This window comes from Staurois parvus, unplaced genomic scaffold (genome assembly GCF_062004578.1).
Source record: "Staurois parvus isolate SC_StPar_1 unplaced genomic scaffold, SC_StPar_1.0 ptg000006l, whole genome shotgun sequence".
Classification (NCBI taxonomy): Eukaryota; Metazoa; Chordata; class Amphibia; order Anura; family Ranidae; genus Staurois; species Staurois parvus.
Window position 1 is genome coordinate 14,311,604 of NW_028317802.1, and position 15,438 is coordinate 14,327,041.

At 36.9% G+C, this 15,438-nt stretch overlaps 1 protein-coding gene across 2 annotated transcripts in view; it reads right to left on the reverse strand.

The window, feature by feature from the left end:
- The window catches only part of ATP10B (ATPase phospholipid transporting 10B (putative)), a 286,968-nt gene that overhangs the window by 14,766 nt on the left and 256,764 nt on the right, over positions 1–15,438 (reverse strand). For both annotated transcript variants that reach the window (XM_089662837.1, XM_089662890.1), the window contains 5 exons: positions 13,744–13,870; positions 13,302–13,486; positions 6,457–6,769; positions 4,553–4,629; positions 2,514–2,639 (listed from right to left, as the gene is read on the reverse strand). In XM_089662837.1, the coding sequence (XP_089518963.1) occupies positions 2,514–2,639; positions 4,553–4,629; positions 6,457–6,769; positions 13,302–13,486; positions 13,744–13,870 (828 nt within the window). The remainder of the gene's footprint in view (positions 1–2,513; positions 2,640–4,552; positions 4,630–6,456; positions 6,770–13,301; positions 13,487–13,743; positions 13,871–15,438) is intronic.

Genomic DNA, 15,438 nt, shown 5'->3' on the forward strand with positions numbered 1-15,438 from the left:
AAACTACTCATATTTAAAAAAAATGTGTTGACCATAGTATAAAACTTATTAAATCTCAGTCTAGAAACTTGGTGCGTTTCTGTTGACCCTGTTCTCCTACAGGGTTTGGAAAGATATTTCCAGAATTATGCAATTAAAAATAAAAATGAATATAATTTTATCCAAGTCCTTTGCAAATTATTGGATTAAATAATTATATGATTTACAGGATTAATTATGTTTTTCAATTGTATTATTTGCAGACAGACATAAATATAATAAACTTTAATTTAATCTTTACATTAAACTTTAATGCAATTTTAAACTTTTATCTCTTTTTATTTAAGATTTCCTCTTATTACAATGACACAATAAAATGTCTATTTGCCAAATTATATTCTTTTATTTTACTTTTTCACTTTGAATTTAAAAGATGTTGGACTGCTACATCCCAGCAGTTAATTAATTCAGTTTGGTTCATTTGCAGAAATCTTATCATTTGCATTTTGAAACTTTAAGCAAAAAAAAAAAACTTAAAAAAATTGAAGAGAAAAAAGACTGCAAAGACAGACATAAGCTAATATAATTTCATGTTCCATCTTACATTTTCCTATATTAACAATGTTTTTGAGAGTTGACTGTAAGCATCATAAATAATGTGTTATGTATGCAAATTGTTAGTACTAACTTAATTTGATGGATGCTATAATCAATTAGTAGCTATATTATGAGATTACTCATACTGTAGAGATGAAGAATAAGGAAATTCATCTTGTTGTCTCAGACAGGTGTACATCATTATGAAGGAATTGCTTACAGGTGTCTCTCATAAAGCTTCTCTCCAATCCAAATATTTTAGAGAGCTGTCAATCTACAGATATAGTTTCATTCACAGGCAAATAAAACCCTGCACAGACTGAAACCTGGGCCATTTCTAAGCCCTCTTATGTTTTGTTTTTTGTTTTTTTTGCACATCATTTATACATAAATTTTTACTCTCACTTGTCAAGTTATTCCCAATAGCTTTGCATGTATCTGTGACCCCTGCATTTACATATGTGCAATCAATTTTCTAATGACCTTGACATTACTCTGCTTCCTAAGAGGTGGGTCCGTGATATATTAGCACAGTGTTACTTTTTTAACAGTTAGAAGTTTATGATTCAATATGCAGTGACCATGGAGTGATGCATCGCCAGTGACGGGATCGCTAGTATGACATGACCCTTACAGTAAATCTCTCTCAATATGTCTTAGTGCTGCTGTTTTGTACTGCTTTTCTGTCTAGCAAAATTGATAACGGTTTCCCAGGCAGTGGGGAAATCACCACAGAGGTGGGGATTTACACAAAAGTATACTTTACACAGTGTTTTATATACACCATCCACCCACAGCTAAATTAGAGTTGCGTAGAGATGTATGTTTTATTCATTACTGCTGGTTTATACAAGGTTTACACACTTTTCAGCTCTTGCCACCCTTACTGCAGGCAACAATACAACATTAGGGCAGATTAATGGAGAGATATAGGGAGGTTGTAGAGTGTATCACACACAGAAAGAAGAAATGAGCTCTGGGACATGAATATATGAAATCTAGTTTTAGATCTTAATATGTGTGCTTAAAAAATGTAATACAGGCTATGGAGAAAATCTACTTTAAAACAAAGCTGTACTTTTTACAATTAAGGGTAAAGTAATATGGCTAGGCTTTTCCACCTAATTTCCCACATATAATTACCTTTCTCTCCTTTCCAAAGTTGCTATATTCAGTACTTTTGTATTAAAAAATGTTATATAGCACATAGAAAAAAATTACATAGTAGGCAATTACAGCCAATTAAATGGCAAGTTTCAGTTATTGTATTTAAACACTAATACCAGATTGGCTGTTAAGAGCTACTGTCTATACCCTTTGCTCTTCATACTATACAACTTAAGAAAATCTAACCACAAGCCGAGTCTTCAGTCTAAATTCAGTACTCTATTTTTTCTTCTTTCTGTGACATTAAAACACTTCAAATACAACTGCAGCATTTCAGAATTAATGTCCTACCTTATACTTTTCACCTATCCCTTTTAAGGTGCCTTCAAAAAGACAGGTATTGTTAAATGGTATGTCCCACTATTGTATTCTGAGCAAACCTCCAATACACAGTTTCTGTTAATTTAGATTGCAACAGCTGAAGTAACAGCACATTTGCTATACAGCAGAATGAGATAACATTTTTAATATACTCTATATTGCAGAATTGTTGTGCAACACAGCATAATGGATGTCCATTGTTAATTTTAGGATGTGCTAATGAGTGTATTAGGAGTCTGTGTCACAAGTGATGAAAGAGATAGTAAAATTTATATGGATTTCTGCGCATCTCTCTAGGAAGATCATTTTGTACTCAACAATTCAAGTCAGTTGAAATGGAGGCCTTCAAAACTGCAATGCACTGTCAAACAACCTTGGTGTAAATATTTGATTCTATGCTTTTTTTATTCACTAAAGTAAAGGACTCCAACAAACAAAAGAAAACATACCACATTTTTGTAGAAGAAATAGATAACCATTTTTGACAACCGAGTGTAGCACCAATGACCATGTACAAGTAATAGTTTCTTGAGATGCATGAATCGAGATATTGCAAAATCACTTGACATCACAGCCTGAAATCAAGAAATAAAATATGTATTTTCAACAATAACAGGATTTAAAGTGGATTTAAAGCTAAAGGCCACAGGGCTATGCATAATAATATAGTATAGGACCCTATCATCTCTTACAAAAACATTCAAGGATCTTGTTTAATTTTTGAATAATAATAACAACAATAATACTAATACCAACAGCCCCAGAAGTGAGCACTCTGAAAGATGTAAGGTCACACAGCAACCATCAAAACTGAAGGTATCATGTAAAATACCTTAATGATGAGAGAGGTGTTTTTAGTTCTAAGTACTTAAGAGTTAAAGTGATTGTAAAGGTTACACTTTTTATTTATTCAAATAACAAACATGTCATACTTATCTGCTCTGTGCAATGGTTGTGCACAGAGCAACCCCAATACGCTTCTTTTCTGGTCCCCTGCCAGCGCTCCTGGACCCTCCTTATGCTGAGTGTCCCCATAGCAAGCTGCTTGCTATGGAGGAACTCATGCATGTTCGCTTCCGAACCCTGCTCTGTTTGTCCATTCACACATAGCATGGATCAGCCCTGCCCCCCACTCCCTCCTCACTGATTGACAGCAGAGGGAGCCAAGGGCCCCTGCTGCAGTGACTGAGCAAATGAGGAGAGAGAGATCCGTTAGAGCTGCTTTTCTTGTGCACATTGCTGGCCAAGATCAGGCTCAGGTAAGTATTACGGGAACCTTGGGGGGGGGGGGGCTGAGCATTGAAGGTTTTTTACCTTCATACACAAAATGAATGAAGGTAAAAATAAACTTCAGCCTTTAGAACCACTTTAAGGCAGAAGAAATGCTGCAACACAGATTTTGGAAAGCAGCCTACTGTATAGTACAGTCTGTTTTCTATGAAAGACGAATCACTCTCCTTTTTGGCATATTTTAAAAGCAATAAATTGTTAGAAGGAAAGGTTAGTCTTGCTGAATTAATAAGGATAAGATTGAGCCTATGGTAAGGACTGTCAGATCCTTAACTCTGTATTGTTGTGCTAGACACTAATCAAGCAGAACTTTTAACTTGTATCTGCTGCTCGTGACAGAATATAAACAACCTGATGTACTTGTGTGATTTGCCCTCATATTGTTTGAAGATCCTAGAAAATAGCTACATGTTTCCTATGCTTATGCTATGTGAACCAACTTAGAAGATACAATGATTGTCATGGACACCACTCTTGTGCAATAGTCTTTATTGGAAGGACATTTGTTGAAATGGTTCTGTTTTTGTACATTGTATTGTGTACTTGCTGGGGTTGTTTACTGAAGGTAAATAGGCTGTTCATCTTTTTAAGAGAAGTTGCACTGTGCAAGGAAATTTTTCCCAGAGCTTAATGATTGAGGTGCAATTTCACTTTGCAAAAAATCCCCAATCACGTGCAAAAAGCAGTATTGTAGCTTGAGCTTGCAAGTGACTGAATGATGAAATCAGCAGATCTTAACTTCATTCACTAAGCTCTGGAGATAATTCCCTTACAAAGTGCAAGTTCCCTTGTGAAGTGAAAAATTTTTAGTAAATCAACCACACTGCTTTCAACTGAAAATAAAAACAAATCTTAAAAATAGTAAAACAACAAACAGGGACCGACTACAGCACAAATGCCTGTATTCTCAAGCATTTAGAATCTTTAGAATTTACCTACTAAGATGTTTAAGAGGAATAAAATGAACAACCCTTTTTGGGGAAAAATAATTAATTCACAATATTAATATAAAATTACACTATGCATAATACCAAAAAGTCAATTTGACTTTCTCCAGGACAGTAATGGTCAATGTCTATCTCGTTTCTGGCTAAACAATACCACTGGACATCTTGTATGCTCTAATACATAAACATCCCTAAAGAAAGAGATGCTACAAGTAGAATAATTAAAAATAAATCACATTTTTAATATGTACCTGCATGCCTTCTTGACCAGAAATTCCAATACCAATATCTGCAGCCTGAATCATACTGACATCATTGGCACCATCACCTTAGAGAAGTGAAAAATAATAGTAGTGATAGAAGTTGCAAAATTACCTAATTCATGTGTTGATACTTAAGTGTAATTTCTTAAGTAAAGCTACTGTTTTAAACAATAATCAGATGGGTCATGAAAATATATCATTGGTTTTATGCTCTCACTTTTTTATTTTTATTACTTAAAATAACATAAATATATTGCTGTACTCAACTGCGGAACATTTTATCGTTAGAAAGCAATGATCATCGATAAAACATGTAAATTTTAGTATCATGATGTTATATTGATTTCTTTGTTTTCATGATGATTTTGTCTAGTCTTAAAAGAGAATAATGAAAACTCTACTGCTTCAATAGTGCAACCGGGATAAGGGTCAGGTAGTATACAACTGCATATAGGGATAAAAAGCATAGGGGTTCATAGCGATGAATAATTCCTCTGTACTTGCATACCACTGCTGTGCAACTTGGGTCATAGGTCAGCTATGAAAGACTTTGTTGTACGGAGACGCAAAGCATTAAAAATGCACTAATATTACAAACTGGAATGCAGTCAGTGAACACATATCACTCATCCATGCTACAAATCTAGGATGTGAAAAGTTCATGGCTATAGCAATGATTATATTTTCTCTCACATCTACAATAAAGGAAAAGATGGATGGCATTTAGACCCTATAATGAGGTTTGGAAGTTCATGCACCTAGCCTAATAGTATGCAGTGTTAGTTTTGAAATACATGCAAGACATTTTATCTTGGTCTTATACCAATGTCACTCGCTGCATTGGTGCTAGCAGCATGCCTGTACCACTTCCAGCTTAAAATTAAAATGTACCTAAAGAAAGCTCAAATGTGCATAGGATTGGGCTCCAAGTAACATATATCAAAGAAGTAAGAGCTGATTCACACATGTGCGGTGCAGATTGAAGCTCAGGTTTCACAGCTAATTGACACAGTAGTTGTTCAGTTGTTCAGGTCAGGCTTATATCAGGTTCAGGTCAGGATTTTATCCTGTTCACACATATGCGGTTTAGAAACATTTCCCATAGAAGTCAATAACCTGTAATCCGCACCTGAACTGGACCACACTGCTCAGAAATCAGACAGGCACCATAGGAAGCAATGTTATTTCACATGTCATGCGGATTGGATCTGGTTCAAACCGCATCTAATCTGCATATATGTGAACCTGTACTTAGATAATACAACTAATCTAGTAAATGATTTCAGAGTATTCACATAATAAAATGCTACTAACCTATTCCATCTGCATATATTTGGATGTTTAATGTGAATCTTCAGACATTTTATTGTAAGAATATTCTTCTCCTTTTTTTTTATTATTAAATTAGCCTAACTGCCAAAATAGCAAGGTTTCTCTTTGTCTTTTGTTGCACTTCTGTGTGATTCTGGCCTTTTGTCTGTTGTCTTTGCTTGTTAAAATTCAATTTTCCATGGTGTAGCTGCATTGTGACCTGACAATTTGGTACTTTGCTTCAGTTATCTGCTTGCAGATAACTGTAGCATCAGCTGTCACCAGTGGATCAACCTTGAGGGCACAGACCTGAGAGTGTTAAGCCACAAACCATGCCTTCTTGTAGAAAAGAACCTATGTTAAATAGATTGTGCACTTCAGAGAATCCTGTACTACCCAATGTTGACTCAGGCTAACCAAATGACAGAAAGTCATTATCCAGTACAATAAAAATACCATAAAAAACATGTATGCACATTTCACCATATAGTAAAGTTTACATAATTGTATTAACTGGAGCAAAAAAATTAATATAAGGGATTTCTATCAGGTTGCTTTAAGGAAAAGGGTAAAAGACTTACCTATGGAAAGTGTCATGACATTTAATTTGTCCCGAACGAGCTTGACAACCATGCTTTTTTGTAGAGGTGTAGCACGGCAGCACAAAACAGATCGACAATGCTTCGTCAACTCCAAAAATTTTCCCTCTAAGCCACCCTGAAAGACCACATTTAATGTCCTTCCATCAATCACCAGCCCTACTTCAGGCCTAGCCATTTCTGTTTCAGGAGCAGTTTGTGACCTCTGTCTTTTAAAAAAACGCTTCTTCTTCTTTTCAGGGGTAATATTTTTTATCTCCTCCAAGGTACAGTCTATAATTGACTCACAGGTTTCCTACAATACAAAAAAAGAATTCAGTCTGACAGCTCTTTATTACAAAAAGGTATTATACCACTAAAGTGGATCTAAACTTGTGAAAAGTGAAAATTTGCAATGTTATAGAGAATATCTAGAAATGTTAACAGTGTGTGAACAGTACCCTAAAAAGTACTTTTATCTGTTATTCCACCTGCAAAACAGCAATGTATTTCCTGATATGTGAATGTGCCTAGGCACTATACTATCATCGATGTGATAACAATACAAACAAAAGTTATTTTCAACAATCCTCTCAGCAGTCAGCAGCTCTTTAGTTCAGAAGGCAGGCTCTGTGAATTCTGTGACTGGGCAGTGCTTGGTCACAGGGCATAATGAATATGTCACAGAATTCAGGGAGGTAAAAGTGTGGTAATGTTCACAAGTAAGCCTACAAACTTCAAGATCATTCAGATTAACAGGAATAGGCTAGAAACAATTAAAATACAATGTGAAAATGAATATATGATTTTATACTTTGACCATAGATGCTGTACACTCTAGTCATTCGTGAGTAATTGAAAATTGCAGAAATCGTTTGCTAAAGAAAAAATGGCTTTCTATAATGTGGGCCACGCAAGTAGCATGTAGTAGTGATCAATCACACACAAAGCACTGTGCGCTCATGCATGGTTAATCATTACTACATGCTACTTTTGTAGTTTGCATGAGAGGGAGGAGGTATGTGTGCCATGTTTTAGTGATCGATCACTACTCCTAGTGATTAATGCTAGCTATTTTAAAAGCATGATTGATCTACTAAAAATCACTCATGTAGCCCTATCCATACTATGAACTTTAGTAACTGCTTAAAAAAGTCAGTTCAATTAAACTTTACAGAGTGTATTTAATGCTATCACCATTACCGAACTGTCAATTAAGTTGCAGCACATTAAAGACTGCCAAGTACTTGACGTGCCTTCTAGGGACTGCTATTTATTTAGGCTGTGCCTCAAGAAGCCTGGCTTGCCAAATCCATGTTTGCCTTACAACATCTATAAAAAGCTTCCCACCCTGGCAGAGGTATGTATGTTACAAGTATGTGTCAAACCTTTGAGGTCTGGGCTGGTCCCATTGACATTTCTCTTTAAAACTGCTAAGCATAAGTGGATTTTGTACAAGGAAGCAAATTACTGAAAAAGCCACAAGTACCATTAGAACTTACAAAATCATTCCTCTTTAGATTAAAATGAATGCAGTAAATTGCCATCATCATTTTCATGATAACAAAATTTAACTCTAGTCACATAAATGCCATGTGCATGATTTCAAAAAGAATTTCAGCAAATAGAAACTTTTGATTTTTTTTTTTTAATTAATAATTTAAGATACTCAAGGTTTTGTATAATGGCCTCTTTAGCTACAGTATATACTCAGCCCATCTCTGTTCATTTCCTCCAACCAAGGATATTGTTCTTATTTCTAATGGCAATGACTATTATTCTCTCTTAAAGGAGCAGGTAGTTTTTTTCACTTCCAGCAAAAAACAAAAATATTTTATTTATAGTGGAGCCATGCAAATCAGCCCGTGACTGAATAAGACCAAAATCTGCTGGTATATAGTACAGAAGTATCAGCAGAAAACCTGCATTACGTTGTAGAAGGACTGCATGAAGCTTTCTAAATATAATTTAATATGTATGGTACATATTTCCAATAGATAATCTTCTTTAAAAACTCACCCCCCACACTGACCTTCCACTGCCAAGTTTGTTTTTGGTCCCTTATCCACTCAGAATTTTCAGTTAAATTAGTTTCCCTCCTGTTGTCTCTAGGGATCATGCATACAGGTCAGAGACCAGCTGGATGACAGAAAGGATGCCTGAACCTGAGAGAGGCACATTTGAGGCCATCCATACACAAATAGATTTTTTTTAATTCAACTTGTAGGCAGAATGAAAAAACCTAATGAAAACTGTCATCTACACTATAGAGCTTGAACAGATGAATCCCCCTGCTAGGCTAATATATTCTAGCAGCAAGCTGGTGGTGGCCATCAGAATACCCAAATAATGGCTGCATCTGATTGCATGCAACAGATATACAGCCAATAAATTGTTCACCTGGCTCCTTCGATTTTTAAATCAAAGGATGTTGCCAAAAGGGCCACTCATTAACTGAAATTTGGCCAGTTCAGAAACAGAATAAAATTTACACGGTCACCTTTGATAGCATAGCTGCCAAACATAAAAGACACTTGAACACAGCACAATGATTTTTTTGTTTGCTTTATCCTCAAGTAGGATCTCATAGCAGCGGGACCTGTTGGTACATTTTCAGCCATCAGTGGTTGATGCGGTTTAGCACCTTGGTTTCTTTTTTGTACATATCTGCTGAAGGAATCCTTCAATGTACAGTTGCAAGAAAAAGTATGTGAACCCCTTGGGATTACATGGAGTTTTGCATGAATTGGGCATAAAATGTGCTCTGAACGTCATCTACGTCACAACAATAGAAGAACACAGTCTGCTGCACATAATACTACACAAACATTAGATGTTGCCATGGTTTAATTGCACATAACATGTAAACATTCACAGTGCAGGAAGGAAAAAGTATGTGAAGCCCTAGCTTAATGACTTCTCCCAGAGCTAATTGGAGCCAGGAGTGAGCCAACCTTGACTCCAATCAGTGTGATGATATTGGATGTGTTGCTGACAGCTGTCCTGCCCTTAAAAAACACACACCTGTTTTGGGTTTACTGGTTTCAAGAAGCACTGTCTGATGTGAACCATGCCTCGCAGAAAAGAGCTCTCAGAAGACCTACGATCAAGAATTGTTGACTTGCATGAAGCTGGAAAGGGTTACAAAAGTATCTCCAAAAGCCTTGATGTTCATGTGTCCATGGTAAGACAGACTGTCTACAAATGGAGAAAGTTTAGCACTGTTGCTACTCTCCCTAGGCGTGGTCGTCCTGTAAAAATGACTGCAAGAGCACAGCGCAGAATGCTGCATGAGGTAAAGAAGAATCCCAGAGTGTCAGCTAAAGACCTACAGAAATCTCTGGCACATGCTAACATTTTTGTTGACACATCTACAATAAGGAACACATTAAACAAGATGGAGTACATGGGAGGACACCACGGAGGAAGCCATTGCTGTCCAAAAAGAATATTGCAGCACGTTTGAAGTTTGCAAAAGAGCACCTGGATGTTCCACAGCACTACTGGCAAAATATACTGTGGACAGATGAAACCAAGATTGAGTTGTTTGGGAAGAACACAACACTATGTGTGGAGAAAAAAAGGCACAGCACACCAACATCAAAACCTCATCCCCACTGTAAAACATGGCAGAGCGTGCATCATGGTTTGGAGCTGCTTTGCTGCCTCAGGGCCTGGACGGATTGTTGTCATTGATGGGAAAATGAATTCCAGAGTTTATCAAGACATTTTGCAGGAAAATGTACGACCATCTGTCCGCCAACTGAAGCTCCGCAGAGGATGGGTGATGCAACAGGACAATGACCCAAAGCATACAAGTAATTCAACAAAACAATGGCTGCAACAGCACAGAATACGCCTTCTGGAGTGGCCCAGTCAGAGTCCTGACCTCAACCCAATTGAAATGCTGTGGCATGACCTTAAAAGAGCGATTCACACCAGACATCCCAAGAATATTGCTACACTGAAACAGTTTTGTGAAGAGGAGTGGTCCAAAATGACTCCAGATCATTGTGCAGGTCTGATCTGCAACTACAGGAAACGTTTGGTTGAGGTTATTGCTGCCAAAGGAGGGTCAACCAGTTATTAAGTCCAAAGGTTCACATACTTTTTCCTCCCTGCACTGTGAATGTTTACATGTTATGTGCAATTAAACCATGGCAACATCTAATGTTTGTGTAGTATTATGTTCAGCAAACTGTGTTCTTCTATAGTTGTGACTTAGATGACGTTCAGAGCACATTTTATGCCCAATTCATGCAAAACTCCACGTAATCCCAAGGGGTTCACATACTTTTTCTTGCAACTGTACCCATATTTGAGTATGGCCATTACCATAGGCATTTTTTGCTAAAGAGAAATGGCTACAAATAAATAAGAATTCAAATCTGTTTCCATATAGCAGATGACAGGACTCCAACTTTTCCAACACAACCTACTATAAAATAATGTGCTCCTGAACTTCCATTTTCCTTGTAATAATGGCTAAGTAAATCAACCTCCTGAAGCATGTGCTTAAAGTGGCCCTTCACTCACTGTTGTTTGTTTTTTCCTGCCTTGTTCTCTCCTCCACTTTCATCAAGTTGTTACAATTTTTTTTATTTTTTTTGGGGGGGGGGGGTATCTATTTTTGACGGAGTGCAGCAAAGGCTTCTGCCTTTTTCACCAAACAAGAATGATGTCTCCCCCTGCACAAAACCTCCTAGGATAACCACAAACAAGAATTAACCACAGGGTATAGAAGCACTTCTTTAAATATCATGACGAATAGGGTATTTTTACATAATTCAGTGGGTCATGGATCATCAGCTTTCTGTTGCATTGGAGAGGCAACCAAAACAGTCAACACCAAAAATGTGGTCGCTATAGGGCATGGTAACTCCTAGCTCTAGCTTAGGAGGCAAGTATGCAAACAACAGATCTATTTTAGCAAGCCTTGCAGTCTTAAAAAATATGTACACGTAGGTACATTTCAGCACAGTGACAATTACTGACAAAAGCATTGTTCATAATCATCATTCAACTATTCAAATATGTCAAGTGCTTTCTGTACTGATGAAACAGTATGACGTCTAATGCCACAGCCCTGAGTCATAGTGCAATGAATGAAAAAAAACAGGTTTTGTTAGCACTGACATTTAAAGCTACACATTACTGTCAAACATTTTTTTTCAAACAATATTTGCGAAGTTACTGACCTTTTGTATACCTGGGGACAAGACACTTCTAAAGGGTGACCTATGCTCAACAATAACTGAGTGCAGAAAAGAGTACAAACCCTTAATAGTGCAATATATCTGAAATAAAAGAACAAAATGTAGCGCTTATTCTCTCACAATTAGCATAAGTTTTAAAACATTAAGTAAAAAAGTCCCTAAATTGTGACTAAATCTTCCTTAAATCACATGACTGGAAAAAGGGTGATGAACTACCCCAAAGAGGGAGAAAAGAGATCCTCCACCAACACCATACACAGCCTCTTACCAGAGGATAAGACCACAGGTCATGTGGTCTTACACAGCATATACAGACGGTCAATGGAAAGATAGGACCATATATCTTCTCCTCCTAGAGGCACCTCCACAGATCACACCACAGACATTGTACTCCAAAATAATGGCCACAAGATAGAGATGGAAATGTAAGACCATAAGGTTTCTTTTCCAAAAGGCAACTCCACGGTTTGTAACATAAATGTTATACTTCAATAAACCACCTCAGGATATTAGAATGCATGAAAAAGAGAAACAAAGGCTCCTCATGGCATAGTATTATGATAATTCAATGTTTAATAGAAGTAATGCACTTAAGGACAAACAGTAGAAAGAGCATGTGAATTTGCTATTGTTTCCAACCAACAAAATGGCCGCGGTACGTATTGTGATGACGTTAGAGGACATAGCTCTACCCTATGCGTTTCATCACGCCACGTACCGCAGCCATTTTGTCAGTTGGAAACAATAGCAAATTCACATTCTCGTTCTACTGTTTGCCTATAAGTGCATTACTTCTATTAAACATTGATTTATCATAATACTATGCCATGAGGAGCCTTTGTTTCTCTTTTTGTGCATTCCAACATCCTGTGGCTGTTATTGAAGTATAACATTTATGTTACAAACTGTGGAGTTGCCTTTTGGAGGAGAGACCTTATGGTCTTACATTTCCATCTCTATCTTGTGGCCATTATTTTGGAGTACATTTTCTGTGGTGTGAGCTGTGGATTTGCCTCTAGGAGAAGAAGATATATGGTCCTTTGTTTCCATTGACCATCTGTATCTGCTATGTAAAACCACATGACCTGTGGTCTTATCTTAGGAGGCTGTGTATGGTGTTGGTGGAGGATCTCTTCTCTCCCTCTTTTGGGCAATTCATCACCCTTTTTCCAGTCATGTGATGTACGGAAGATTTAGTCACAATTTAAGGACTTTCCTTTAAGGCCTTTTTTTATTTAATGTTTTAATATTTATGCTAATTGTGAGAGAATAAGCGCTACATTTTGTTCTTTTATTTCATTTTACCATGGTTGCCGGCAATTTTATGTTAGCTGCACTATTTTCTCTCCACAAAGACATTTAGAGCAGATTTATTTCATCATATTTTTATATAGTGCAATATAATTACTATCACACCGAGTTGAGTATAAGCAGTGCTACTACATTTTCCTATATAATGCTTCATGGCTTGAATTGATATCAGGTACACAAAATATATTAAAATGAAATACCCATAGCCTTTTTACTTGCCTGTTTTCTTCATTCATTGTCTACTCACAGGCTTAGGGAAATTGACAGGGTTTCCATGTCTGAAGTGTTATGTTACATATAAAAATGACACATGTTACACACCTTGCTCTCTGTATTGATTGTAAAAACCATATCGCTCTGGTCCAGAAGCTGACAGGAGTAGGCAATGTTAATGGCAGTTTCTTGTTTGTCACCAGTCAGCACCCAGATATTTATACCAGCTTCTCTCAAGGCAGCTATGGTGTCTGGCACCCCTTCCTGAAGTCGATCCTCTATACCAGTTGCACCTGTTAAAGGGATATAATAAGTTTAGGTATAATGTTTGTTACTAACTGATAAAGGGGAGATTCATATATGCTTATTTATTAAGTCAAAGAACACATTGGGAAGTGCAATGATCTATAGGAAGCAAACATCTTTCACAATTTTTATGGATTTAAAATGATAAAAAGAAAAAATGGACTTTTCTGGGTTGCTGCACTTTTTACAAAATTATTGCTTTTTCTTTTAACTTAGAAAACAAGCCAGTTATCATTTGTCTAACCAAGGAGGGTGAGTTTTGTTTCCAAATGTTGGGCAGTTTCCATAAGTAATTCTTCTCTATTATCTATTGCTGCTTCAGCTTCTTCCCGAAAGTTTGACCATCGCTCAAAATCTTCCTCACTTAACACCTATACAGAAAGAGAAAAAGACAGGTATTTAAAAAAAAAAGAAATAAAAAATACTTGGTATTTGTTTATGATTGAAGGATAACACACTACAAAGTGACTTTAAGCTACTCAGAAAGGAAGAGTGCACTAATGCTGGCAGTTTTAACAGAGCCCGGGCACTGTTCAGCCCCTTGGTCCAGTTCATTTATGTAGTGTGAGTGCTCTGAGCCATGACTAGCAATGGTTAAGTGTATCATGCCCAGGGCCACTTGAAAATTGTGGTCTTGGGCACAGTTCATGTGTGGTTCAGTATGGTTTGCTTCAGTGTAAGTGCACACTGTGCCAAAGAACAAAACTATCCATAGATGACTGAGCACAGAAGCAGGGGTCATTGTGATCTGGAGGTGATGATGCAAGTATGTCCGAGAACACCTAATCACTAATGTGAGTGCAGACTAGGGGAGGAAGGACAGGTGAACTGGGCCACGATTCAGTTCAGCCTAACCTATTGCGAGTGTACCCTAAAAAAAGATTTTGGCTTCTAATAGCTAATCACTAGTAATCTACCCAGGCTCAATTCACCAAATCTGTTTAGAAGTTCAGTGAACTTTGTGACAAATTCTATTGAAGTCTATAGAACTGGGCTATCTTGCTGTTATCCACGGAGCTGAGTGATGCCATAGAAGACATTTAACAAAGCTTAAAAAAATACAGTACAACAGGGAGAAGATCCTTTTATAGTAGCTTCAAGGGTGACATGGGGAAAAATCCTTTCAAATCACATGCTTTGGTGATGCTTTTAAGCTGTGTACGGTGTTATGGAATAGTTTGATTGTCACAGACAGCGTCACCAAAACTGTGATAAATATTTTGGATTTTTTTAAATATACCAATAGCACCCCACTCTGATTAATTTAAAATGTTAAAAAAGGCTTTTTTGGGTAGTTTGGGCTGTAATATCTGAATTTCTATCTATCAGTAATAAGACTGACTTGACCAGTGGAAGCAGCAGCCACAGCAGATCTCAAAACTATATGAAGATTTCCTTTTAAAACAATAAAGCTAAGCCCTCAGTGGTGTGCATATTGGACAGTGGCAAAACAGTTTAATAGGATAGTTTGTGAGGTTTTTCACCATTACCACACTGCATTCTATTAAAATTTTACTGAAAGGTCAAAACAAAGGGCAAAAAAAACCTTCAAAACTATGTCCCCACTTTCCCCAAAACCCTTTCTACTCTCATATTCCTAAAATATATTAAACTAATAGTCTTCAGGTATGTGTTTGGTGGAAATTGGCCAGCATCAGGACTGTACGAGAGCAATTGAATAGACAGCAAATACAGAGAGATCAGGTTTTTAGCTTGCAATAAACACTGTGTATAATCTGAGAAACAATAGCCACAAATATTGTTTCATGGCTGCATATTATGCAAGCAGCTTGGTTAGGCCACATCAAATTGGAGACACAAGTTAGGCTTTAAGTTAAAAAAAAACATTAGGTGATCTTAGAGACAATAGCCACAAATATTTTGAGTGCTGGAGCTCCAGAATAAGCCACCAAGTCTGAGATACAAAGCAGGATTTAAC